This window comes from Ascaphus truei, chromosome 6 (genome assembly GCF_040206685.1).
Source record: "Ascaphus truei isolate aAscTru1 chromosome 6, aAscTru1.hap1, whole genome shotgun sequence".
In the NCBI taxonomy this organism is placed as follows: domain Eukaryota; kingdom Metazoa; phylum Chordata; class Amphibia; order Anura; family Ascaphidae; genus Ascaphus; species Ascaphus truei.
The window spans coordinates 74,264,687-74,291,365 of NC_134488.1; the positions used below are offsets into that span (position 1 = coordinate 74,264,687).

General features: G+C 45.9%; 1 protein-coding gene across 2 annotated transcripts in view; it reads left to right on the forward strand.

The window, feature by feature from the left end:
• GABRD (gamma-aminobutyric acid type A receptor subunit delta) overlaps positions 1-26,679 on the forward strand; it is a 51,187-nt gene that overhangs the window by 16,597 nt on the left and 7,911 nt on the right. Inside the window, exons 1-5 of one of the 2 annotated variants that reach the window (XM_075604841.1) lie at positions 5,349-5,707; positions 17,192-17,304; positions 17,988-18,055; positions 22,555-22,775; positions 26,076-26,158. In XM_075604841.1, coding sequence (XP_075460956.1) covers positions 5,640-5,707; positions 17,192-17,304; positions 17,988-18,055; positions 22,555-22,775; positions 26,076-26,158 — 553 coding nt within the window. In that variant the 5' untranslated portion in view covers positions 5,349-5,639. Of the gene's footprint in view, positions 1-5,348; positions 5,708-17,191; positions 17,305-17,987; positions 18,056-22,554; positions 22,776-26,075; positions 26,159-26,679 lie in introns of those variants that run through there. The other variant, XM_075604842.1, reaches the window with a different exon arrangement.

Genomic DNA, 26,679 nt, shown 5'->3' on the forward strand with positions numbered 1-26,679 from the left:
TTGACTCTATAATATTTATTTTAGCGTTGAGACCCTCCAGCTCTTTCGCAGACAACTTTGGAAAATCGCAAACCTGTAAATAGCTATCTATTTGGTCCATAGATGCTCTATTAAAATTAGGGTCTGATGTATCCAGATTATACAAATTATTGTAGTATTTAGAAAATTCCTCTGCAATTTGGAAAGGGTTATATGTAACTTCCCCATTACCCCGTCTTAGCGCTGAAACTTGCGTTTTAGATTGAACCCCTCTTAACTTATTTTCGAGCAACTTATCTGCTTTATTTCATTTATCATAGTAGGTCTGACGAGTTTATTTTAATGCCTTTTCTGTGTCTTCCAATCTTAATCTATGTAGTTCCTCTTTGGCCTGATGTACAGTAGAAGTTTATAAATTTTCCTGCATGGGCATTTTTTATGTTCTTGTTCTAACTCAATTATTTTTGCCAATAACTTTCCCTGATTAAGGTTTTTGACTCTTTTCCTATATGAAGCTATTGAAATAAATTGACCTCTAATAGAGGCTTTGTGGGCTTCCCAGAGAGTGGTCGGGCTTTCAACTGAACCTTTATTTCATTTAAAATAATCTACCAATAAATTCCCTATCTCCTCCTCAATCCCAGTCTGATTCAGAAGGGAATCATTTAGACGCCATTGAAAAACCTTGGGCCTAATAAAAGGGGGTTTCAGGAGCAACTCCACTGGGGCATGGTCCGACCATGTTATAGGGCCTAAATTTGTCTGGGTGACTAGATCCAAAAGATTTGCGGAGACAAATATATAGTCGACTCTTATATAAATATCGTGAAGGATAAAATGTATAGTCTCTTTGGTTTTTATTCTCAGTGCGCCAAGCTTCTAGCATAAAATTCTTTTGTGAGTTTCCTAAAACTTCTTGATTTGTTAAATACAGTACATAATTCGCTAATTTTTGATTTGGCGACGAGGACTTGTCTATGTTGGGATTCAGGTTCATATTAAAATCTCCGCCTAGTATTATATCCCCTTGGGGGGATTCCCCAATTTCTTCAAGAATTAATTTAAAAAAATCGATTTGTTGATCATTTGGAGCATATATATATTCACTAGGGTTACCTTAATCCCTGACCAAAAAAAAAACCTTCAGCATTATAAATCTACCCTCCTTATCTCTTTTTATTTCTTACAATTGGAATGGAACATCTTGTTTTATCAGAATAGCTACTCCTCTTTTTTTCTTGGTAAAAGAAGAATAGTATGCTAACGGGTAGATACCCCGAAAAGTGTTGGGTGGGTTTGGGTATTAAAATGAGTTTCCTGGAGAAACAAAATATCCGCCTGCATTTTCTTAAATTCTCTCAGAGCTAGTCTCCTTTTGATATTCGAGTTTAGTTCCTTTACATTTAGAGAGACTACTTTTATAGATAATTGATTAGTCATGGGATACATGTTAATGCTAGCTCTCTGTTTATCCTAATATATAATGCATATTTTGTGTGTGTCGGTGTTGTTACCTGATCTTGATGACTTACTATGATCCTCTTTAAAGGAGGGGAGGCGGATCCTCCCTGTTGATCTGTGATGGTTCTGGGGGGGGGGGACACCTCAGGAGGGGGGGAGAAAATGTAGAGAAACAATAACAGAAAACAACAACAACAAAGAGTATATGGAGGGGAGTGGACCTACTATCTATCCTAAAATCTTTTAACTATTGGTCCTTCTCTGGACCAAAATAAAGGGCTAAAAGAAGCCCAAATAGGGGGGGGGGGGCACAAGCCTCTGGGATTTCAGGACACCCCAAACTTAATTAAAGGACTCCTTCATACTGATTCCTCCAAACCTCTTAACTTGTAAACTCCTACCCCTTTTATAAACAGAATTTGTGAAGCAAGTAATTGCCTTGGGTACAAATAACAGCCTAAACCTCTTACATTAAATATTTCCGCTCTTCCTATAGAGTTCACAGCTTGTAACTATAATAAATGGAAATATAGTTTAGGACCTTCGAAAAATGAGTAAAATCGATAGGCTCAGATTATCCAGAGAAATTTAACAAAAATAACTTTGAGTCTGTTGGAAAGTCATCTTTCTCTTAGATTTCTTTGTCCCCACCTAGATCCAACAAGACCTCAGGGGAACAGCGAAGGTATCAAAAAACACTGGAGGGAAAAATTCGCCGCGGATCATAAACTCTGAGCCGCCAGTCTCTTTCACCAGCTTATCAGACTTTAGCCATCAAGACAGGACCCTTTGCTCCGTCAGGTCGGGTGGGTGATGTCGGGAGCTTCTGGATGATCCACACTTTCACTCTGTTGTGAGGCTTCCGGTGGTCTCTTGGGCCTCAGAGAACGCTGCGGTTTCGTGAACAGCTGGCCGTGTACACCAGGGGCTCCTAGGAAACTCTCCGCCACTTCCGTGAAGCATAACGAAAATTGACTCCCATCTTTATTTACGACTAGTCGGAATGGGAAAGTCCATCTATAGCGGATCTCGTTATCTCTGAGGACCGCTGTGCCTGGACGGAGGCTTCTTCTTCTTGAGATTGTAGATCTGAAAAGATCTTGGAAAATCTGGATCCTAGAGTCCACTGTGGTGGGAAATGCTTTTGCTTTACTTGAAAGAATGTGGGTTCTGAATTCAAAGACCTTTCGAGCATAGATTTAACACAATTTTTTTATTGATTCTATGGAACTATATTTGCTTTTGATTTTTTTCACATATACGATTCAACGTTTTGCGCTCCCCTACTGTCTACCAACTCTCCACCAAGAAGGAACACTGTGGACCGTTCCCAGGAAAGGTTTTTTTGAGCAGCATTTATTCCTATCTTTTCACCATTTACACAAATCACTGTCACTATTTGTTTATTAGTCATTCACATGTGATCATTGTCACTGGTTATTATCACTTTATTCACTTTCTCTGTGGAACGCTGTTTTAGTTTTTCTCTTGCCGACGTACAGGTGGACAGACTTTGCTTGCAGAGTTCGTAGCTCTCTCAGGCGTCTCTGTAGACTTTTTCTTCTTTACTTTGGTAGGTTCTGAAACATCAGTGGTACTGTGCACACATTCTTTCTCATCAGTGATTCAGTGATACTGGATGTGCACTTGCTAAGAAAAACTTCTGTACCTTCCTTGTGACCACTGTTAATTGCTGGCTGCTGCAGTTCCTTGGCTCGTTGAAAAAAATATTCCTCTGGCTGCTACCTTTTTCTGGGGCCACATAGACATCATCCTCATCATCAGAATAAGGTCTGAGGGGACACAGCTCCGTGTGGCTGGTCTCTTTACACCAGGAACACCTTTTCTTCTCCCATCTTGCAGAGTCTGTATTTAACTTCAGCTGGGTGGCCATTTTAAAATCCGAGGGTTTTCTTTTTTCTTTCTTTTCTTCACACAAGTGGTGGGGTAGACTCTGGCCACAGCATCTGTAGCTTGTTTGGGTCACCATCTGTCACAGTCTTCCCATTCAAACTGTCGCTTTCTCCGGTGCATTGTAGTTTTCCTGCCTGGATGAGTAGCCCTTTAACTCTGGTCACTTCTGCATGTGTTTCTTTGTTTTGTTGTTAAGGCTGTTGCAGGAACTGTATACAGGCAAAAACACCAAAAAATTCACAGGCAGTCTCCGGAGCCCATTTTAAATTCAAGAGCCTCCTCTTATCTCACGTCAACCACCATATGTAAGAGATGTGTGCAGAGGAACATTAATGGAGACAGTTTGGGGTGAACTTAAAACATGGCTTTATTTAGCCTGTCCCTTTAAACAATGTACAGCAAACAAAAATATACAAAAGAAACAAACACCTATCCCTTGTAAGGGCTAACTAACTTCCCCAGTCCCTATCTGCAAGACTGAGAGGAAAAGCCCCTTACCAGTCTATTACCCTAATGTCTCTAAAGGTACCTCAAAATAAGTGGCCCTTCAGGTCAGTCTCTGGTTTCAGCTATGTGTTTGTTGAGGGCCAACCTTTTGGTCGGTTCCTTGAGTTTGCAGCACCCTGGAAGAAAGATATGTTCCCCTGTATCTTGCAATCAGCGCACAGTAATCCTGTGGGCTCAAGAGAGTCACTCTGGGTCTGTTTCAGCAGGAGTTTTAAACCTTTCTGATTACCAGGTGGAGTCTGGTTAATTGCCTGGCTGCAATTAACCAGCTCCCTGCTGGATTTAGAGGCAGTTTCTTAAACAGGGATACGTCCCTGTTACAGAGCCCCATATAAATATTTTTTATTACATACAGTATAGACAAATTACTATTTTAAAGAAGAAAAATGTCTCATTTGGATCTACTTTTTCATGATTCAGGAAGGCCTGTAATACTGAAGCTAAGATCAGGGCCTGTGCAAGGTTATTTGGCACCCTAGGCAACCCTTCAGACCTGTGCCCCTCATTCTCTCTCACCACTCCTCCTCTTCCTCTCTCTCATTTCATCCCCACCACTCCTCCTCAATCACCCCCCTGCTCTTGTGCTCTTGTCTCATACACACTCTCACTGCTCCTCTTTCACCCTTCCCACTCTTCCTCTCACCACCTCCCACTCTTCCTCTCTCACCACCTCCCAGTCCTCCACAATCACCCCCTCCTCTTCCTATTACCGCCCTCCTCCTCTCACCCCCTCCTTCTCTTCCTCTCAACCCCTCCTTCTCTTCCTCTCACCCCCTCCTTCACTTACTCTCAGCACCCTCCTTTTCCTTTTTCCCCTCCTCTTCTTCTCTCACCATCTCTCACCACCCTCCTTCTCCTCTTCCTCTCTCTCCCCATCCTCTTTCTCTCTCATCACCCTCCTCCTCTCTCACCCCCACCTTCTCTCTCACCCCCTCCTTCTCCTCTCTCACCCCCTCCTTCTACTTTCTCACCCCTTTCCTTCTCCTCTTCCTCTCACCACCCTCCTTCTCCTCTTCTCTCACCCTCTCCTTCTCCTTTCTCACCCCTTTCCTTCTCCTCTTCGTCTCACCCCCCTCCTTCTCCTCTTTAAATGTGCCGCCTTACTCGACCTTCAAAGTTGCCTAGTGGTAGCACTGGCCCTGAGTAAGATTGCCCCGCAGAAGACACATAGACATGTCCATCTCACAGAGTGATTCGGGCTACCTCAAACTACTCATTATAAGGCCAGTAACTCCTTATATATTATTATTATATACTATTATTAATATGATTATTTTGGTAGAGTGCTGTGCCCTTTTGAAAATCATCAGCCAGTACATGGACTTTTTGTGCTATACTTTGATTGGATCTGCAACACTGAACACCTTGTACGCCTATAAACCTCCAACTGTGTCTACTTAACAGATAATGTACTAGGTTTCTGTGTTTTGTACCTGCTGAATACCAGCTGCAGCTATTGTACCCTTTTTTCTGCCAGTGCATAAGGATTGCTCCTATTGGATGAAACTCAGAGCCTTCAGTTGAATAAAGCCACATGCATTGAACCAGTAATGCTGAGAACAGGCAGCAACAGAAGGAGAAAGAAGCTTGATGAGTTCACTTCACAGCCCTTCAATCTTCTGTCTATGGCTTGCACTATACATCCTGGCTGGTTATTGCTGTTGGGCTTCATTGGCTTTTGACAGACTGCACTGGCATCCAACTGAACATCAACTTCTCAGAATAGGATAGCAGCACTGCAGCAACTCTTATCTGTAACCATCTATTAACTAAGACACATGGGAGACCCCACTTGGATCCTACTGGTCTGTACTCTAATATGCATTCAGCAACTAATATATATCAGGTAATGTACATTCAATTGGTATTATCTCCTTTCTGTAAATATGACAGGTGTAGGTAGATATTATATAGATAATTTTTAGTCTTGTCTTTTGTCACTCCTGTTAATGAAACTAGATCAAATCAGGAGTATAAAAACAGGTAACATGACTTTCTGAGCCATATATAATAATATAAGAGTTTACCTGATTTGTGCATGAAGCAAACATGCCGCAGACCCCATTTAACTTCTCCAATGTCAGAGCAGCATGTAACCTGCATTACAGCTAACTTGGGCACAGAACTGGTTATTTTGTATAGTGCTATTTGACTCTATAGTTTTTGTAAACTGCATGAACAAATATTAAGATTATGCTTACTGCTGTTTTAATTTATATTTAAACAGAGGTAGGGATCCCCGTTTCACTGCATTTATTTTCATAATATAGTGCAATGTTAAAATCTATATCCTCTAGTCTAATGTTTCACCATTTCTTTTTCCTTAATATACTATTTATGTTGTCTTTTCCCCTCCCCTCATTAAGCCACTTGTGTCCTGTACAAAAATGTGTAAATAGGTTAATGTTATATATTTACAGATGTCCCCCCTGTGTCCCAGAGTGGAAGGACGCAAAGTAAAACAAACCACATATTAAGTATTCTTCACCATTTTGTCTTTTACAGTTAAAGTATGCAAATAACTTACAGCGAGGGCATTACGCCACAATTCAATAATTTCATTCTTTCTGATCTAGCGTTGCGGGTGTACACAGAGCTATAAATAGCATTTCTGTTTTGATCAGTCCCTGCCTCAAAGAGCTTACAATTAAGTTCTGTGTCCTTGACTTGCACAAGGTCACAGGGAACGCACTGGAGATCCAAGACAGTGTTCTGACCTCTAAGCTACTTCTTCTGCTAAATAAACATTTTATAGATTTCAATACAACAGATTGCTTTATAAGGAAAACTAAAAAAAGAAGTACCGAATGTTGTATTTGTGTCATACGTACTCTACGTAGTATAATGGTAAATGTAATTAAAATGTTATGGACTGAAGTTACGCAATTAACATATTACAGTGTAATGGAACATAATAATTTATAGTGCACATTTATCAAGTGCTGGGGTGGGTTATCGCACCACGTTCCGGCGTTAACTTCCAGTGACTTCATGTGTCTTGTTGTCCTCACTGTCTGATTTTTATGCATGAAAAGAGTCTGCAAGCTCTGAAGCGCTCTAAACCCTTGAAGCCAGCAGATCTGCATCAAATGTAAGCAATGTGATTAACTTCCATGTGCACATCACAAACAGATAGAACAAGTTAGAAAGTTAAATCTGTGTATTGGTAAATAAAGCTGGGGAAAAAAGTTGTGTATTAAATTTCCTGATGCAAGATGCACATTTATTACGTTTCACACATAATTGATCAATTTATACATAAAAAAGTTTTTTTTGATTGATTACAGATTTTTTTTTAATATGGAATAAATGAAGACGTATTCAGGAGTAATTATCTTATCATAACTATATCATAATTACGGTGGATTTTTTTTTTAATGACACACATATATACTATATATATAGTAGATGGTGCAGAACAATAGGCACTCCGTCTGGTTGAAACAATGTGGGTGCAAATCCTGTATGGTATAAAATAGGTAATACGATACCGTTTGAAGACGAATATCAGAGGCAGCACTCCAGGTAAGTGGTCAAAAGAAATTTGTATTAACAAGACATATTATCCAACGTTTCGGTCCTCGTGCGGGACCTTTCTCAAGGTAATGAGAAAGATGTGTGTGCGCTTGTCTGTCTCTGCACGTGCGTGTGCCTCAGCGCATGCATGAGAGTCCATAGCTTTTTCTGCGGTTGTGTGGAATGCGGGAGTGGTACCGAACGTTTTTGCGCATGCGTGGCATGTGCGAGTGACATGGGTCGCTTCTGCACATGTATGCCATGTGCGAGTAGCACTGGTTGATTCTGCGCATGCAGCCGTTTCTGCACATGCGCGCACCAACAGCCGCTTCTGCCAACACTGATGTCACTTTCATTACAAACTTCGGTCTCCATGAAGGAGATTTGTGTCTCAGCTAAGAAGTTTCACTTCAAATGGTTGAAAATGACTGAGATGAGCAGATGTTTAGATGTTCATCATATTTTATGTTTTATCTTTCAAATTAAAGGCATGGAAGCCACCTTAACTGATTTCAAAAACAAATACATACATTCTGTGTTATCGTGCAGGGTCTCAGATAAAACACATCAGACTGATTTAATTACATTGGTTACACAGAGTGTAAACGAGAAATTCATCTTCCAACCATGTTCCAAAATAGCTGCCCCTTCATGCTCTGTAACAGACCGTGCTATTTGAAGTGTGTTCAAAAACATACAGCCCACAAGGACATAGCTAATGTCAAGATAACAGCCAAATCGTTTAAATTCATAACTTCTTAAACTCTTGTGTAGATATTACTGTACCTACTTCCAACACTTCTGTTCCACAAAGACCGAGAGTACATTACTAACAAAAGAATAAGGAAACAATACAGACAAGAAACCAATTGTAGCAACCACAACTGAAGAACATGGCGGACCTTTTCACTGCTAGAGACTAACATGTAGAGGCCTATCTGTGTACTAACATATTTTTTTCAAATTTCTATTGTGTCAAAAATGTCAGATCTAAAAAGTTAAAGAAACCATGAAAATATGTGTGTTGTCTGTATGAAGACTTCAGATACAGAACACACCATTTGTTGTTTGAAATGATTTTTCAATCATCCCTCATGTTGAATACCTAATTGATACAATTGAAATTAAAACAAAATTATGTATATATTTTTATTTATAACTAGTATTTGTAAATATCGGTGTAATATTATTTATATTAGCCATATTGTGGGGAAAAAATACATGTTGTTAACCTACATAATGAAACATCCCTGCTGCGTTAAATAATTTTTTTGGTTGATACATAGCAACTTCATTCTTCGGTGACACTGTTTCCGGCTTTTTGGGTTTTCCGCCAGGCTGAAGATTTTGTTGCAACTTTTAATAGACCTTTTTTAGTGCACAAAATATTATATTAGACCAACCGCAGTCAAGTCTATTTCTGTGTGCCAAAGCAAAACAGAAATACCTTTTGGGGTGCAGATGGAGAAATAGGACGTTAGTACAGAGGTACACACAAGCATAATTGAAGTTGAAGTTGTTGGGAGCCAATTCTGTACTAAGAAATCGGTTTGCGTCACTTAGTACAGTACACGGGTCCCATTGCTTCTCCGCTGTACTGCATGTACTTTCTGGATTTAAAGCAGCTGAATTTGTGGGTCACTTTTACTTACCCCTTCCAATATTTCCTTACGCCTTCTATGGCTTGACATTTATTATATTTATAAAAAGTTAAAATTGTCCGTTTGATAATTGTCATTGTGTGGATGCCCTTGTTATGTGGTAGACTGTTGCTTGAACTGGATGCAAATCCGTGTGTTACTATTATTATCGTTTATTTGCAAAACATCAACATATACACAGCGCGGTACGAAAGAGTGTACAGAGATTTGATAATTACATAAACAGAGTTACATACAAATAAGGGCACGCATGCACCAACAGATACAGAGAGGTAATGAGGGCCCTGCGCGTGAGAGTCACCATCTAGAGGGAATGAGGGACAAAGTTGAGACAAAGAGGTGAAGTGGCTGCTCGTTGTGGTATGGATTGTATCTCAGGTTGGAGTGGGGTCCAGACCAATAGCCGATCCCATTAAGGTTTGAGAGTGGGGAAGTGAGGGGGGCGGGGTGTTACATAGTGTGGAGATCCAGCCGCGAAGCTGGTCCCAATAAGGTTGGAGGGGAGGTGGAGGAATTCTCAATAATTTCTCATCCTAGCTATTAGTTGAATGCACCAAAGCAGATTTAGCCAGAAAAGTAGCTCATTCTCTTTGAATACCTACCATCAAACATGATTACAATCCTAATTTGTGATGGAATTTAAATAATAATTTCATGGTGAGACAACTTTCTACTTCTATGAAATCTAATAGGTAAAATAGTTACCACGCACAGTCAGTGCCAGTCATTGAGTGCGACCAAGTTATGCCAACAATATTAATAACAGAGCTGAAACCAATGCTTTAAACACTTCAATTGTCACCCAATGCTTTGTAGAAGAGCGTTTGACCTATATTGTATACTATAGCTGTATATGATTATATGTTCAGTTTATGAATGAGTATACTGTTGTGGATATATGGTGCTCACAAGTACCAGGACCTATACACTTGATAATAAAAGGAGAATGGAGTCTATACTGGGAAATAAACAATACAAAGTACTAAACCTATAATGGGGCTCTAGTCACCCTGAAGGTAGGAGAAGGTGCACGGAGACACCCCCCCTTGCCTCATTGGGCTGGCCCCAGGTAAACGTACTCACAACTCAGTGCCTCCAGTAACTCTCTCCATCAGTGTGCAGCTGTATCCGGTCAGGGAAATCCAATGCAGTGTGTGTGCAGCGCGCAGCCAAAAAGGGATAGGGAGCAGGTCTGGCAAAAAAATCTTTAATGTGAGGCCATAAAATAGAGGGTTGCAAACCTTCTACGCGTTTCGTGCGCTACAGGCACTTTATCATTAATATCAGAGCTGAAACCAATGCTTTAAACACTTCAATTGTCACCCAATGCTTTGTAGAAGAGCTTTTGACCTATATTGTATACTATAGCTGTGTAGCGGTCATGTAAAATGCCTACAGTCATCTCTCCTGCTGGCAGTAAGGCCTGGTAAGTGTGGGCATGCCAGCAGTAATCATGGAGGTTTTCCCTCACACCCTGGTGGGGTGCTCTGTGTATGGCTGGGACTGGTCACATGCTCTGACTCCATGGTTAGTGATGTCAGAGATGTGTCAGCCTCAGAAGCTTACATAAGGCACAGCACTGTGTTCTAAAGTTGGTGGCTAGTTGTTCTGCTGAGAAAGGAGTTCCAGCTCTTGTCAGAGCTGAGGAAGGAGTTCAAGTTCTATCAGAGTGTCAGTTATGTTATAGTAACTCCATGGGAGGCTGTGTCCAGGGACCTGGCACAGGACAGTGATTCCTGCGGGAATAGTGAATCCCTGATCTAGGTGATATACCTATCAAAAGGGAGCACTGGCGAGATGAGCGGCTGAAGATACTCCTTGTGGAGGGCAGTTGCCCTGCCGTGTCAATAAAGATGAGTTCAGCCAGAAACCCTCTCGTGTATCTATCTGGAATGAGTGTACAGAGAGGAGCACCACGGAGGAGTTCCTCGCCAGGATCATCCCCTTGCGGACGCAGGGACCCTGGTGAGGTGGAGGCGCTGCACTGGAACTAGGTGAGACTCAGCACACTACCTCAGCTGCCTGTCTGACGGGTCCTCCCCACATACCATCATGCGGGAGACTCAGGAGTCCTGTAGCCAGCAGGTGCACCATCAGGCATATTCACACTGTAATGGGGTCCGGTTAGACCACAGGGGCCAATGACAGATTGGGTGGGTCAGGCCGGGCCAGAAAGACCGTTACATTTGGAGGCGAGCTGCTGAGATCAGATCCGTCAACAGGACAGGCTTTTAGCTAGGTCACTTGGAAACAGGGAGAGTGTCTGCTGCCACTTTGTGCTGAGTAGGGACGGACCTAGGGGTGGTCAGGGGGCTGACGGGATATTGTCAGTTCGCAGGGACAACCTAGGGGCCTGAAGGGAGTGAGGGGTCTGGAGCGGGCTATAGCTGACCGAGTCACCTTGAGGCAGTGCTAGTTGGTAGGATGCCAGAAGGGACAGCCTGTTAACTTGGTCAGGAGTCCTGGAGAGGGTCTGCGCTAGGCTGACCAAGACAGGTAGACGCCCCAAGTACTGCATGGCAGAGCCAGCCAGAGTACCTAGCCATTCCAGACACTCACCGTAGGGAGCACAGACTGGGAGGAAGGAGTCACAGCAGACACTGAGAGAGTGAGCCTAGCCTGAGGTAGTGCAACACTGGGTCACACCTAGATAAGGTACACATGTGGTGGTGCATCTGAGCTAATCTTTATTGTACCGGTGTGGTGGCTGCCCCGCAGAGTGGAGCCTCATGTACGACAACTGTTATGAGAGAGTGGAGGATCCGCGTGGCGCGGAGAACGTAAAATGGCGGACAGAGGCTGATGGGGAGGGCACCCGTGGCGTGCAACCCACTGAAGAGCAGACTGTCGCTGAATTGTCCTTAACGAGTTTGCTCTGGAGCGGAGCAAAGGCCGTGGCTGCCCCGTTTTTATCCTGCCTGGGACAGCGAGGGGCCACCTTTGAAGAGTGTGAGGACATTGCAATAATTGGGGGAGAACCCCGTGAGGAGAGCGAACGAATGGACTTTTTGGGCGCCAAAACCAACCAAAATGGCGGTTCCCGCTTGCTAGGGAAACCGCATGGGCCAGGCGCAGAAAAAATGGCTGCTGCAGGACTTGCACAGAGCTGGCCGGGAATGGCGCGAACAGCAGAGCCCCGCCCTGATGGGGGGCATGGCGCGAAAGCTATGGCTGCGCCGGGATGGACAGTGACTAATTCAGCCCCTGTGCTGAGTCAACCGTTGAGTTTATGGGACCCTCCCCTGATTTCTACCAGGGGGAGTGACTTTCAATTATGGCCTGTGGGGATGCACCCACTGGGCCCAGGGACTGATATCCAGACGGCGCCACTACAAAAAGTAGTTCCGGCCGTGGAGGTGATTTGCAAGCAAAGGTACCTTGTGCAAAAAGCTGCTGCAAGGAGAAGGCGGGAACTAGCCGCGGGAAAGGACTCCAGCTCTGGGGAGGAAATTGGCGCGAAAACGCAGACCGCGCCCACCAGGACTGAGAGAGGTGCGGCCTTAATTAAGGGGCATGATATTCCCCTGTGGGACCCGCCCATTATTGCAACCCCTGGGGGCGGGTTCCAACTCTGTCAGAGAAGGGAGGAGCCGAAGCAGGGAGTGGCGGATCCAGCAACTTCCACCAGTCAGTTGCGAGGAACCACAGAGAAGGAGAGACCTGTACAGGAAGTGACTCCTGTACAAAGAATGGCCTGCTCCTCCACTGTGGGCACTATGGTCTCCACCCAGCCCTACTCAGTGCCCGGCGGGGTGCTGGTGGTGAGGGTGGCCAATACTGAGACGGTGGTCGGGCTCTGCCTACAATGCGGGCTGCCCGGAGGTACTGTGAATACGATGGCACGTTGCCCTCATTGCGGGACTTTGTATCTGTGGCCTATGCCCACATTCGTCCCAATACAGCCTGCTGACCCCCCGGTGGATGTGACACGGCACTCTGCTGAGTCCCCGGGCGCGCTGTGGATGAACCGCGCGAGTCCCGGAGACAGGGGACTGGAGCCGGTCAAGTCGGCTGGGTCACTGGCCATTGAGGCGGCTGGATTAAACCCCGCGACAGGGGCAAAGAGACTTTCACCCCGCCCCGCGACCCCTAGGTCGGGGCGAGGGGACTACTCTGATGAGGACCTTCGTGAGCTGGCGGTAGCAAAAACGGAGCGGAAAAGACAGACGGGAAGAACGACGCCCCGTGGGGTGAGTGACCGGACGTCCCCCGCAGATCGGCGATCCGACCGACGGAGTCCCGCCATCCCAGGACCTGGCGGAGATGGGAGAGAGACGCCTACACCCCTGCGGACGGGTAAGCCAAAAAGCCCTATCTCTTACCTGGTCACAACAGACGGCGAAGCGCTGGAAGGGCCGCGCCAGGCCCAACGCGCACGTGGAGGAACGGCATCACTTCCGGTGGCGACGGCGGAGCAACCGGATGTCGTCGTGGAAGAAGAGATCCCGCATGGGGGTCCAACGCGAGATGGCGACGCTTCCGGTTCCGGGGAGGACGTCACTTCCGGTGGCGACGGCGGAACCCAGGAAGGGGAAGCAGCGACGCTTCGGCGATTGGGGGAAGGTCCCCGACCGCTCGTATTGCCCAGAAATCGGAGAGACGATCTCAGGACTGAGGAGGGTGAGGCATCATCCTTGGACCAGTCTACGGACAGCCAGGAGCGGGTCGTAACCCCGTGGGGTCCCGTCCCATGCCCCTATACCCAACCCCATGCCCTAGCTAATGTCCCTACCCCTATCACACGGTCACCGGGTTCACCGCCCAGCTTGGAACTTGTGGACATACCTTTGGGGGGGGAGGAAAAACGGACTGGGGAGAGGCAGCTCAGTGGAGCTACGGAAGGTGATTCACGGGGAGGAGGGGAATTGAGGGTGGCGGATACAGCACACCAACCGGCAGTAAAGGCTCCGGGGTCCTCGAGGTGGTTCAACTCGCGATCCACAAGGTCGTCAGGGGTATTTTCATTTGATGACGACCGGGAACCAGGGCCTAATCCCTTTAAGGAGACCCGGTGGTGGGCTCCACTATTTGAGGGGTACTCCGCATGGATGGACCGTACTCGGTTCCTCATCCGGCGGGAGGACGTGGTAGATTTCTGGTGGAAAGAGGGAGAGTTTACACCCGAGCAGAGGGACAGGGAACTACAGAAGAGGTGGTTCCAGCTGGAGCGTAGAGACATAGCGCCCATGGGTCCCGACACACTGTCAGATCCAGTCGATCCTGATGAGCCCCTATCATGGGTGTTACCTGGGAGGGCAGGTAATGCTGATCTGACCAGGGTCAGTAGGGCGGAGAGGGCTATAATAGTCAAATATAAAAAATCCCATGGGTTGGAGTATCCCTATGTTCCGGAGCCCCTGATGGATGAAATTGAGGACAATAGGGAAACGTGGCTCCAAGAAACTATAGAGCTGTATTTAGCCAATAGGGGGAGTGACATTGTAGGTAAGAAGGCGGAAGAAAGGATAGACACCCTGATGCGAGTGTGGAGCATAGGGAGAAATGTTCACAAACATAGGGTGACCTATGTGCCAGAGAGAGGATCACCTAGGCATTATTATGTTACGGTCCTGGATATGGGTAACCGGGAAGTGAGGAAACCTGACCCAGATCACTATTATTAAGGGGGTACTGAGACATTACGCGGGTTCGTGGCTGCTGGTCGGGGCGGGCTTGGCGGATGACTGTATTCATGTGTACTGTATTATGAGGAAATTTGTGTGATGTTAATTATGTTTTCCGTTACAGTGCTTCCTGGAAAGAGGTATACAAAGTTAGGTCCCAGCGAGGACGATGGGATTCACCAGGGGGAGAATGTAGCGGTCATGTAAAATGCCTACAGTCATCTCTCCTGCTGGCAGTAAGGCCTGGTAAGTGTGGGCATGCCAGCAGTAATCATGGAGGTTTTCCCTCACACCCTGGTGGGGTGCTCTGTGTATGGCTGGGACTGGTCACATGCTCTGACTCCATGGTTAGTGATGTCAGAGATGTGTCAGCCTCAGAAGCTTACATAAGGCACAGCACTGTGTTCTAAAGTTGGTGGCTAGTTGTTCTGCTGAGAAAGGAGTTCCAGCTCTTGTCAGAGCTGAGGAAGGAGTTCAAGTTCTATCAGAGTGTCAGTTATGTTATAGTAACTCCATGGGAGGCTGTGTCCAGGGACCTGGCACAGGACAGTGATTCCTGCGGGAATAGTGAATCCCTGATCTAGGTGATATACCTATCAAAAGGGAGCACTGGCGAGATGAGCGGCTGAAGATACTCCTTGTGGAGGGCAGTTGCCCTGCCGTGTCAATAAAGATGAGTTCAGCCAGAAACCCTCTCGTGTATCTATCTGGAATGAGTGTACAGAGAGGAGCACCACGGAGGAGTTCCTCGCCAGGATCATCCCCTTGCGGACGCAGGGACCCTGGTGAGGTGGAGGCGCTGCACTGGAACTAGGTGAGACTCAGCACACTACCTCAGCTGCCTGTCTGACGGGTCCTCCCCACATACCATCATGCGGGAGACTCAGGAGTCCTGTAGCCAGCAGGTGCACCATCAGGCATATTCACACTGTAATGGGGTCCGGTTAGACCACAGGGGCCAATGACAGATTGGGTGGGTCAGGCCGGGCCAGAAAGACCGTTACAACTGTATATGATTATATGTTCAGTTTATGAATGAGAGCTGTTCGTGTGGTTGTAAGTTGAATGCTGAAGCTGAATTTCTCCCCAGGTTGTGTTTTTTTGCATTAGGTGTAGAGCAGGGGGTCTCAGGAACTGAACCTGGTTAATTTGTGCTCCGGGGTCCCACTGCTTCCTAAAATACTCCGTAGGTCATGCCAGCATCATCCCCGGCTGGGAGCGCAATAGTCTGTGAATAGGAAGCTGGAACACCATCCATTACGGCTTCCCTTTGGTCTGCATAACACGTGAACGTTAAACTTGCAGGGGATAATGGCAGCACCATGAGAGGTATGTATCTCGGGAGGAAAGGGGTCCCCTGAGGGTAAATCAGCATGGTTCAGCTCCAGAGACCCTCTGCTCCTCACATCGGGAGGGAGAAGGAAATTCTCCTTTCAATAGCGCACAAACAAAAGTTCAAATGTGTGTGTATATATATGTACAGTATGTATGAGTGATATATATATATATATATATATATATATATATATATATATATGTATATGTGAGTGTCAGGAAATATACAGAACTATTTCAGCATTCCTCTGGCTGTCTCTGGTGGGCCAGTTGCCACCTGTTTTTAGTGCCCTGCATCCTGCACATCCGCCTCTGCTACTCTCGAATGGCACAGAAACCCCCCAAATATAACTGGACTGCCCCTATGTGCTTCTCCACCACACTGTGTTCATAGACTAGGGTGAGCTCAGCGGTGATGACACTGCCTTTCGCAGTGTGTTAACCTGGCACCCATTATCATCTCTCCTTGTGAACTTGGGCAGGTGCCTTTTTCTTCCTGTGCCTCGGGAGTTTAGTTATTAAACTCTACAGAGCAGTGACTTATTGTCCCTGCAAAAGTCTATGTACCGCGCTGTGTACACTGTCAGTGCTATAAAGAAGAACAAAATATTATATTGTTACAGCAATTATATAGCGTGCTTAGACATGGCATCACACGCCAGGCAAGTTGCAATGGTCCTTTGGCCTGGTCAGGGCAGGGTTAAGGCTAGAGTTCATAGACTGTTAGACTGTTAGACTGTTAGACTGTTAGACTGTATACACTAGCATATCCTGAGCAGAGTATGTCACAACCAGCACTGGACACGATAATCAAAATAAAGTGAGTTTATGTAACAGATCATCTACAATATAATAGAGTCTGAAAACGTTGGTACTCTATTGTAGATAACAGTATTTTTATTATCATGCCCGGTGCTGATTGTGACATATATAACAATAATATAAATATGTAAATATTTCCTGGGAGATATTTCCATTGGTTTAGAAGAGCCTGCATTTTATGAAGCCCAATAATGAATTGAATGTTAATGTGATTAAATGACTAAATGTATTCTAAGCATCAGAGGATATTGTTATGGTTCTATAATGTAGGAGAATGACAGCCCTCTAGTGTCCTACTGTTTGGTTTGGTTTAGCAGAATCTTTACTTACAGTACAGTACATAACATAAAGACCTTCTTGCTATTTTAACAGTAGTGCAGAAGACATCGGAGACTACATTGGTTCGAACATTGAGATTTCTTGGATGCCTAACTTGGATGACTTGATGAAAGGATACGCAAGAAATTTTAGACCTGAGATTGGAGGTATTACATGAGGGCAGATCATGTTGATTTCAGAATTTTTTAGAGGGGAGTTTAAAGTGCGCAGTGGAAGATATAAGTATTGTACTAGTGCGCTGTTCCACTCGTAATGGGCACTCAATACGCCGCAGGGTGGTGAGAATTTCAGAAGGGAACCAGTTTTTGTAAAGGGTGGCCACATTACATAATGGACCACATGCTGATTTGGCCTTGGAAGCTCCTGCATTATTTAACATTCTTATAACTTTAAAGCAGTTTACAAGCTCATACATATGAACTACAAAAATGACCAGAGCCAAACGGGATTTAATTAACATAGTGGTTATTTTTTTGGAGGTCCATCAAAAAATGTTTTTTTTAAATCAATATTTATATCAAGAATTGAAAACTATTGGTGGATTTCATGGTGTAGTATTGCATGCAATCAGGATGACGACAAGTAAAAAGAAAGGCAATTTATACAAATTAATAATACTGTATCGTGATTGCCATTTGATCCCTTATTCAATAAGTCGATGGCAGTTTTCGGCTGAGCTTCAGACTTTATTAACCAAGGGCCTCGGTGTGAAACACAGGGGGACTTCTCTCAATGTTGCCTCTACTGTGTAGGTTGTTTGTCTTATACATTATGTATTCATTTGCATTTCTGTGCAACTCTCACTTTGATTCCCATCTTCTGTTGTTAGGTCCTCCTGTGAATGTTTCTGTAGATATTGAAGTAACCAGTATTGATCACATCTCGGAAGTGAACATGGTAATATTCAAAGGATTTATGGCTCTTCTTTTTCTCTAAACTGTTGTATGTGGCAATTATAGTCTGGGATTTGAGTTTGATGTATCGGTAACGTCATTGGCAGAAGCCACAGGACCAAATGTTGGAACAGTGTTGGTTGTTGTATGTCAAGGTGGTCGCCCAAAGTTTTCTTACTGCAAAAATGTTACAAACGTTAAAGCTGCTGCATTTGATTTATCAAAAATAAACAGCCTCAATGCTTTCATTGAATGTAAATCTACTATATATTTCTGAAAGCACTGTATGTCTGCGTCCCTAGCGGCAATCTCATTGGTCCCTTGGCCTGCCCGCCCCCGCACCTCTCATTGGCCTGAGGCAGAGTGACGGCCAAAAAAAAAACACACACACACACACACACACACACACACCCTCACTCACTCTCCCCCGTCAGTTGGACCGCAGCTCACCTTCCACACACACCCCCCCCCCCCCTCCTCTCCCGGTGCCCCTCACTCTCTCCCCCCTCCCCACCTCACCCAAATCCCCACGCTCCGCAACATCCCCAGCCGCACCATCACCCTCACCGTGCGCCGCTCCCGGAGGAAGCGCGGCCCTCCTGCTCAGCAGCAAACTCAAGGCTCCTCCCCCCTCGCGGCGCGGCCCGGGCCTCCTGCACTCCCCCTCACGTGCGCCGGCTCCCGGACGGAGGGGAAGCGCGGCGCGGGACTCCTTCTCACGTGCGCCGGCTCCCAGACGGAGGGGAAGCACGGCGCGGGACTCCTCCTCACGTGCACCGGCTCCCAGATGGAGGGGAAGCGCGGCGCGGGTCTCCTGCCACTCTTGCCCCCCCCCCCACCAGCTTCCCGAACTCACCTCCTGCCCCAGCCAGATGCCACGGGGTCAAGGTAAGTCACCCACTGTCTCCCACCCACACCCACTGTCACCCAGTCACCCACCCACACACACACACCCACACACCCACACACCCACCCAGTCACCCACACACCCACCCAGTCACTTTCACCCAGTCACCCACTTTCACCCAGTCACCCACTCACCCACCCACCCAGTCACCCACCCACTCACTCAGTCACTCACTCAGTCACCCACTCAGTCACCCACCCACCCACTCACTTAGTCACCCAAAAACTCACTTAGTCACCCACCCACTCACTTAGTCACCCACTCACTCAGTCACCCACCCACTCACTCAGTCACCCACCCACCCACACACCCACCCAGTCACTTTCACCCAGTCACCCACTTTCACCCAGTCACCCACCCACTCAGTCACCCACCCACTCAGTCACCCACCCACTCAGTCACCCACCCACTCAGTCACCCACCCACTCAGTCACCCACCCACTTAGTCACTCACCCACCCACCCACTCAGTCACCCACCTACCCACTCAGTCACCCACCCAGTCACTCAGTCACCCATTCAGTCAGTCACCCAGTCACCCACCCATTCAGTCACCCAGTCACCCACCCATTCAGTCACCCAGTCACCCATTCAGTCTGTCACCCACCCATTCAGTCAGTCAGTCAGTCACCCACCCACCCAGTCACCCACTCACCCACCCAGTCACCCACTCAGTCACCCACTCACCCAGTCAGTCACCCACTCACCCAGTCAGTCACCCACTCACCCACCCAGTCAGTCACCCACTCACCCACCCAGTCAGTCAGTCACTCACCCACCCAGTCAGTCACCCACTCACCCACACAGTCAGTCACCCACTCACCCACCCAGTCAGTCACCCACTCACCCACCCAGTCAGTCACCCACTCACCCACCCAGTCAGTCACCCACTCGCCCACCCAGTCAGTCACCCACTCACCCACCCAGTCAGTCACCCACTCACCCACCCAGTCAGTCTCCCACTCACCCACCCAGTCAGTCTCCCACTCACCCACCCAGTCAGTCTCCCACTCACCCACCCAGTCAGTCTCCCACTCACCCACCCAGTCAGTCTCCCACTCACCCACCCAGTCAGTCTCCCACTCACTCACCCAGTCAGTCTCCCACTCACCCACCCAGTCAGTCTAAGTCAGTCTCTCACCCACCCACCCAGTCAGTCTCCCACCCAGTCAGTCTCCCACCCAGTCAGTCTCCCACCCAGTCAGTCTCCCACCCAGTCAGTCTCCCACTCAGTCTCCCACTCACCCACCCATTCAGTTTCCCACTCACCCACCCATTCAGTTTCCCACTCACCCACCAATTCAGTTTCCCACTCACCCACCCATTCAGTTTCCCACTCACCCACCCATTCAGTTTCCCACTCACCCACCCATTCAGTCTCCCACTCACCCACCCATTCAATCTCCCACTCACCCACCCATTCAGTCTCCCACTCACCCACCCATTCAGTCTCCCACTCACCCACCCATTCAGTCTCCCACTCACCCACCCATTCAGTCTCACACTCACCCACCCATTCAGTCTCACACTCACCCACCCATTCAGTCTCACACTCACCCACCCATTCAGTCTCACACTCACCCACCCATTCAGTCTCACACTCACCCACCCATTCAGTCTCACACTCACCCACCCATTCAGTCTCACACTCACCCACCCAGTCTCACCCAAAACCACCCACCCAGTCACTGACCCCACCCACCCACTCACCGACCCCACCTACCCACTCACTGACCCACCCAGTCACCGACCCCAGTCACTGACCCACCCAGTCACCGACCCTGAAAAAGTCACCCAGTCACCGACCCTGAAAAAGTCACCCAGTCACCGACCCACCCACCGACCCAAAGTCACCCACCCACTGACCCAAAGTCACCCACCCACCCACCAACCCAAAGTCACCCACCCACCGACCCAAAGTCACCCACCCACCGACCCAAAGTCACCCACCCACCGACCCAAAGTCACCCACCGACCCAAAGTCAAACCTACCCACCCACCAACCCAAAGTCACCCACCAACCCAAAGTCACCCACCAACCCAAAGTCACCCACCCACCGACCCAATGTCACCCACCCACCCACCGACCCAAAGTCACCCACCCACCGTCCCAAAGTCACCCACCCACCGACCCAAAGTCATCCACCCACCGACCCAAGTCACCCACCCACCGACCCAACTCACCCACCCAACCACCGACCCAAAGTCACACACCGACCCAAAGTCACACACCGACCCAAAGTCAAACCGACCCAAAGTCACCCACCCAAAGTCACACACCCACCGACCCAAAGTCACCCACCCACCGACCCAAAGTCAAACCGACCCAATGTCACCCACCCACCGACCCAAAGTCACCCACCCACCGACCCAAAGTCACCCACCCACCGACCCAAAGTCAAACCGACCCAAAGTCACCCACCCAGTCACTGACCCAAAGTCACCCACCCACCCACACAGTCACCCACACACTCAGTCAACTCAGTCACCCACCTAGCTGTCAAGGGGGGGGGGAAGCCTAACCCTGTTGTACGCCCCCCCAAAATTACATCCCGGGCAACGCCGGGTCTCTCAGCTAGTCTTTTATAGATATGTTTTTTTATTTTGCATTAGGGAAACATTTGACACACAATCACTATTGACTCATACAACGTCCTTTTTGCCTTTGCCCCACCAACTATGCCATTATTTACAGAACATTTTATGCTGTCATAAATAATTGGCGATCAGACCACTAAAAATGTGGATTATGGTTTTTTTTATGATGTATTTATTATTTGTACACAATTTAGAACAATGCAATCCCAAATGGTTATTTTTCTAAATTACTTCTAGTCTAACCTAACCTGTATTACTTCCTGGTAAAATATTTTTATAAATAAAAATAAATAAATAAACCTATGTCATTGCTCCTATATAGTAGGTAAAGTGGCATGCTAATGTCCAAAAATATGGTGCCAACATTTATTTAATAGAAGTCAAAGTCACCAGAACAGTACTTTCTATTTCCTACTGCTTTGAGTATTTTAAAACGTATATTCTTATTTTCTTTAGATGCCTTGCATTAGCAACATTTAATATTTTGTTTTCTTATCTCTACACAGTGGCCGACATTCCCTAAGCTCTGATAAGGGGTATCCCAGCTCGATCTGGCGTTTACTGCTATTGACTTAAATGGTAGTTAGCGCGGAATCGACCTCTGATACCCCTTATCAGAGCTTAATGAATCTCCTCCAGTACATTTATAGTATATTTAGAAAAGCACAATATTACTTTGCTCTACGAAAAGTTCATTGGTATGCTATCTGTGCATCAGCTTACAGTAACATGATTAATAAACAGGATTGATTGTGTTATAAATGAGAAAATTAAAGCTTTAATGCTGTATAGTTAAATGTTAAAGGTGAATAATGGATGTCTTCAATGGCAATGATTGATAATACTTGCTATGCTTAAGAAATATTCCAATGGTGCTCTAACCTGTATTTACATTGATACCAGGGCTAAAGTACAGTCCAAGGAAACCTTTGTTACTTTTTACTTATTAGACAATTTAGCATTCTCAGAGCTCCTGAGGTTAATTATGTCATTGTTTAGGAATACACAATGACAGTCTTCCTGCGTCAAAGTTGGCGAGATGAAAGACTATCTTACAACCATACCGACAAGACTCTTGGCTTGGATAGTAGATTTGTTGAGAAACTTTGGCTCCCAGATACATTTATTGTGAATGCCAAATCTGCCTGGTTTCATGATGTAACAGTGGAAAACAAGCTAATCCGACTGCAGCCGGAGGGTGTTATCTTATACAGCAGCAGGTACAGTAAGACTGAGTGCTGAGAGTGCCTCTCAATGGTCCCTGTTCATTGTGCTGTGAAACCGTCTGCCCTGTGCTGGAAAATAGTTTAGCTCCATTCACTAAATGGGACTAACAGTTTCTCCAGCACATGGAAAGCAGCATCACAGCATATTTAAATATGATCTCCATATGTGTGAGCTCACAGGCTTCCCTGTTATGGAGAAACCCTATCACTACATATTAAAAACAGGCCACTCTATGTGTGTGTGTGTGTGTGTGTGTCTGTGTCTGTGTGTCTGTGTGGTTTTGAAGCAAAAGTCATTTGCATGTCATTTCCCAGAATCCTTTGCTGCAATGGAAGCACTGTGTGCTGGGTGATAATGGTAAAAGGGGGAAAGGCGGGGTTGCAGACCTGTCTGAGACATGCAAATGAGCATACAGTAATATTTCCATTTGCTATATATATATATATATATATATATATATATATATATATATATATATATATATATATATTGAAGAACTCATTTATTCTGCACTATATATATATAGTGCAGAATAAATGAGTTCTTCAGTATTAGGTGATACCTTTTTTATTTGGACTAACAATTTATGTCATAGGATAAGCTTTCAAGAGATGTATATACATATATATATATATATATATATATATATATATATATATATATATATATATATAAATAAAAAAAAATATATATATATAACAAACAACGCAACTCTAAACAATTATCTCAACAATATAAAACATATAATATGTTGCTACAGACATAAAATGATAATGGGAGGTGTTAACCCTTTAACTATCTATCTTTATTAATCTGCAGCCAAATAGCTCCACGGCTTTACAGATGCCAATAAAATGAATGCCACAAGAATGACCTAGGTGCACAAATGGGGAAAGAAAAAGAACATAGGGTAGTATGTAGAAATATTATGACTATTAATTGGTAAGATATGCACTCACAGTTAGAAAGACAAACAAATGCCTTTATCCAATATTGGGACCAGGAACTCTGCTCAATCTTCAATATTCTCAAAATCTCACAGATGTTAGCATCTGGGGTCGGGTCTCTGCACACTCCAGGCAATTTAGTAACAGGATCCCCACAGTCTCACGAGATCTTCACCTACTCCGCTACTGGCCCTTTGGACACCAGTTCTGCATGGCTCTCTGGACGTCAGTCTCTCACTCTTGGACACTGAAATCACACCCCGCATGACTTGGACGCAATCACGTGATGCGAAAGTGATTCCCAGTGAATGTAGAAGCAGTCCGGAGTGTGAGAGACTCAGGCTAAAACTCTCAACTGCCTTTTAAATTACTCATAGAATGTGAGTGTAATACCTGTCAAGGTTTCTTATATACAATTTTATATTAAACGATCGAGGGATCAGCTTATCGAGGCTGATCGCCACTCTAGAATGGAGATTTCCTCTCCAAATCATCCTGCAACAAAAAGTTGGCAAGAAGGTGGGGAGAAGCTGCCGAGAAGCGGTGAGACGTACATTTTTCCTGCATCGGATTGATGCCGGGGTCTCCGGAGCTGATATCCATTAATATCACCACTGGAGACCCCCGGCATGAATCCGATGCATGAAAAATGCATTTACAGGCAACTTCATTACCTTAGTGGCTAACCGCTACAGCAATGAAGGGGTTAACCAGCAGTGTCGTGCTTATTGAGGGTAGCGGGGTGGGTGAAGGTGGTTTTTGGTCCTTGGTGGATGTTTAGGCCTTACGGGGGGCTTGCGGGTGGACTTAACCCCTTTATTACCTTAGCGGTTAATACCGCTAAAGTAATGAAGGGGTTAAGTCCACCCGCTACCCACCCAGTAGGCCTAAACACCCATCCTTGGAGCTAATACCCCGTTCACCCACCACCGCTACCCACAATACAAAAAAATACCCACAACAGCCATACTAGCCACCTCCTAAGCCACCAAAAACCATTACAATATTTAATAAACAACAATACACAACCCACCCCCTGTACCCCCACATAAAACCATTACTTATTTTTTTACACACCGGATTAGTACCACAGGCCGATGGGGGTCCCCGGGTGGTCCATATCTGAATAATAAGACCACCCGAGGGCCCCCAGATACCCGTGGGAAACCCCCCGGGTGCTCTGTGGGACCTGCGGACACCCATGGGGACCACCCGGGGACCCCCGAAGGCCTGTGGTATTAAACCTATGTGTAAAAAAAATAAAAAATTATTTTATGTGGGGGCACAGGGGGTGGGTTGTGTATCAGTGGGTATTACATATTTTAATTTAAATTAAATTACTAGTGTATTGTAGCAGGGGGTCTCCTGAGCAGAACCTCGTTTATTTGAGGTCCGGGGACCCCCTGCTTCCCGAGATACAGGCCCCGTTATAGGGTGTCGTTATCTCCTATGCATGCAAATGTCTCGTGACCGGGACATTTCAATGCATAGGAGATACCAGCACCCCATAACGGGGCCTGTATCTCCGTAGCAGGTCTTAAAATTAGGTAAATACAACCTCAGATGAATAACAACACATGACATATTACACCGTGTCATGATTTATTTAACAAAAATAAAGCCAAAATGGAGAAGCCATGTGTGAAAAACTAAGTATACCTTATGATTCAATAGCTTGTAGAACCACCTTTAGCAGCAATAACTTGAAGTAATCGTTTTCTGTATGACTTTATCAATCTCTCACATCATTGTGGAGGAATTTTGGCCCACTCTTCTTTACAACGTTGCTTCAGTTCATTGAGGTTTGTGAGCATTTGTTTATGCACAGCGCTCTTAAGGTCCAGCCACAGCATTTCAATCGGGTTGAGGTCTGGACTTTGACTGGGCCATTGCAACACCTTGATTCTTTTCTTTTTCAGCCATTCTGTTGTAGATTTGCTGGTGTGCTTGGGATCATTGTCCTGTTGCATAACCCAATTTCGGCCAAGCTTTAGCTGTCGGACAGATGGCCTCACATTTGACTCTAGAATACTTTGGTATACAGAGGAGTTCATGGTCGACTCAATGACTGCAAGGTTCCCAGGTCCTGTGTCTGCAAAACAAGCCCAAATCATCACCCCTCCACAGTTGGTATGAGGTGTTTGTGCTGATATGCTGTGTTTGGTTTTTGCCAAATGTGGCGCTGTGCATTATGGCCAAACATCTTCATCAACAATTTCTTACCCATTTTTGTCATATGACTACATAATAAGAATATTTTTGTTAGCTTTTTAAAATACTGAAATTGTCATAATATGAATTAACAGTTTCATATTACTGTTAAAGGGAAGGTACTGTCATTTGCAGAATTACTTCAACTGTTTCCTGTGACATGGACCTAACAAAGTACCCGATGGATGAACAGGAGTGTATGCTGGACCTAGAGAGCTGTGAGTGTGTGCCATGTAAACCCTTAACCAGTACGTCACAATTCATGTGGCTGCCACCAGAAAAATAACACTAGGCAATATAGTGTATTTAAACATGTTAAGATAACCCCATGTTCCGTAAATAGAAACATGCTGCAATTTTGGGTGTGTCCTAGAATACTGCATCTCCGCGGCCTGCTTATGTAAGCATGTCAAAGTGATATAACTTTAATATAATGAGTGGCTGCAGGGTTGTATTTAAAACATTTCCCCTCTGACCTAACAACTTATACAGGTCCACTGACAATTTTGCCAAGCCCAGGACTGAAGTATTGATCTGGGCCCCGGTTTGAACAGGGACGACCAAACTATTGAGCAGGTGGAAGCACTGACCTGTGCAGTGGTTGTGGAGCAGAGGTTGAGCCCATTGCCATCCAATCTGTGCAGGAGGGAGAGCCGGGTACAGAAAGGGGGCCTCGCTGGCCAAAGCCGGAAGTCGAGTCCCCCTTCCTCCACCACCTGCTCTCCCCCTGTCGCCTGTC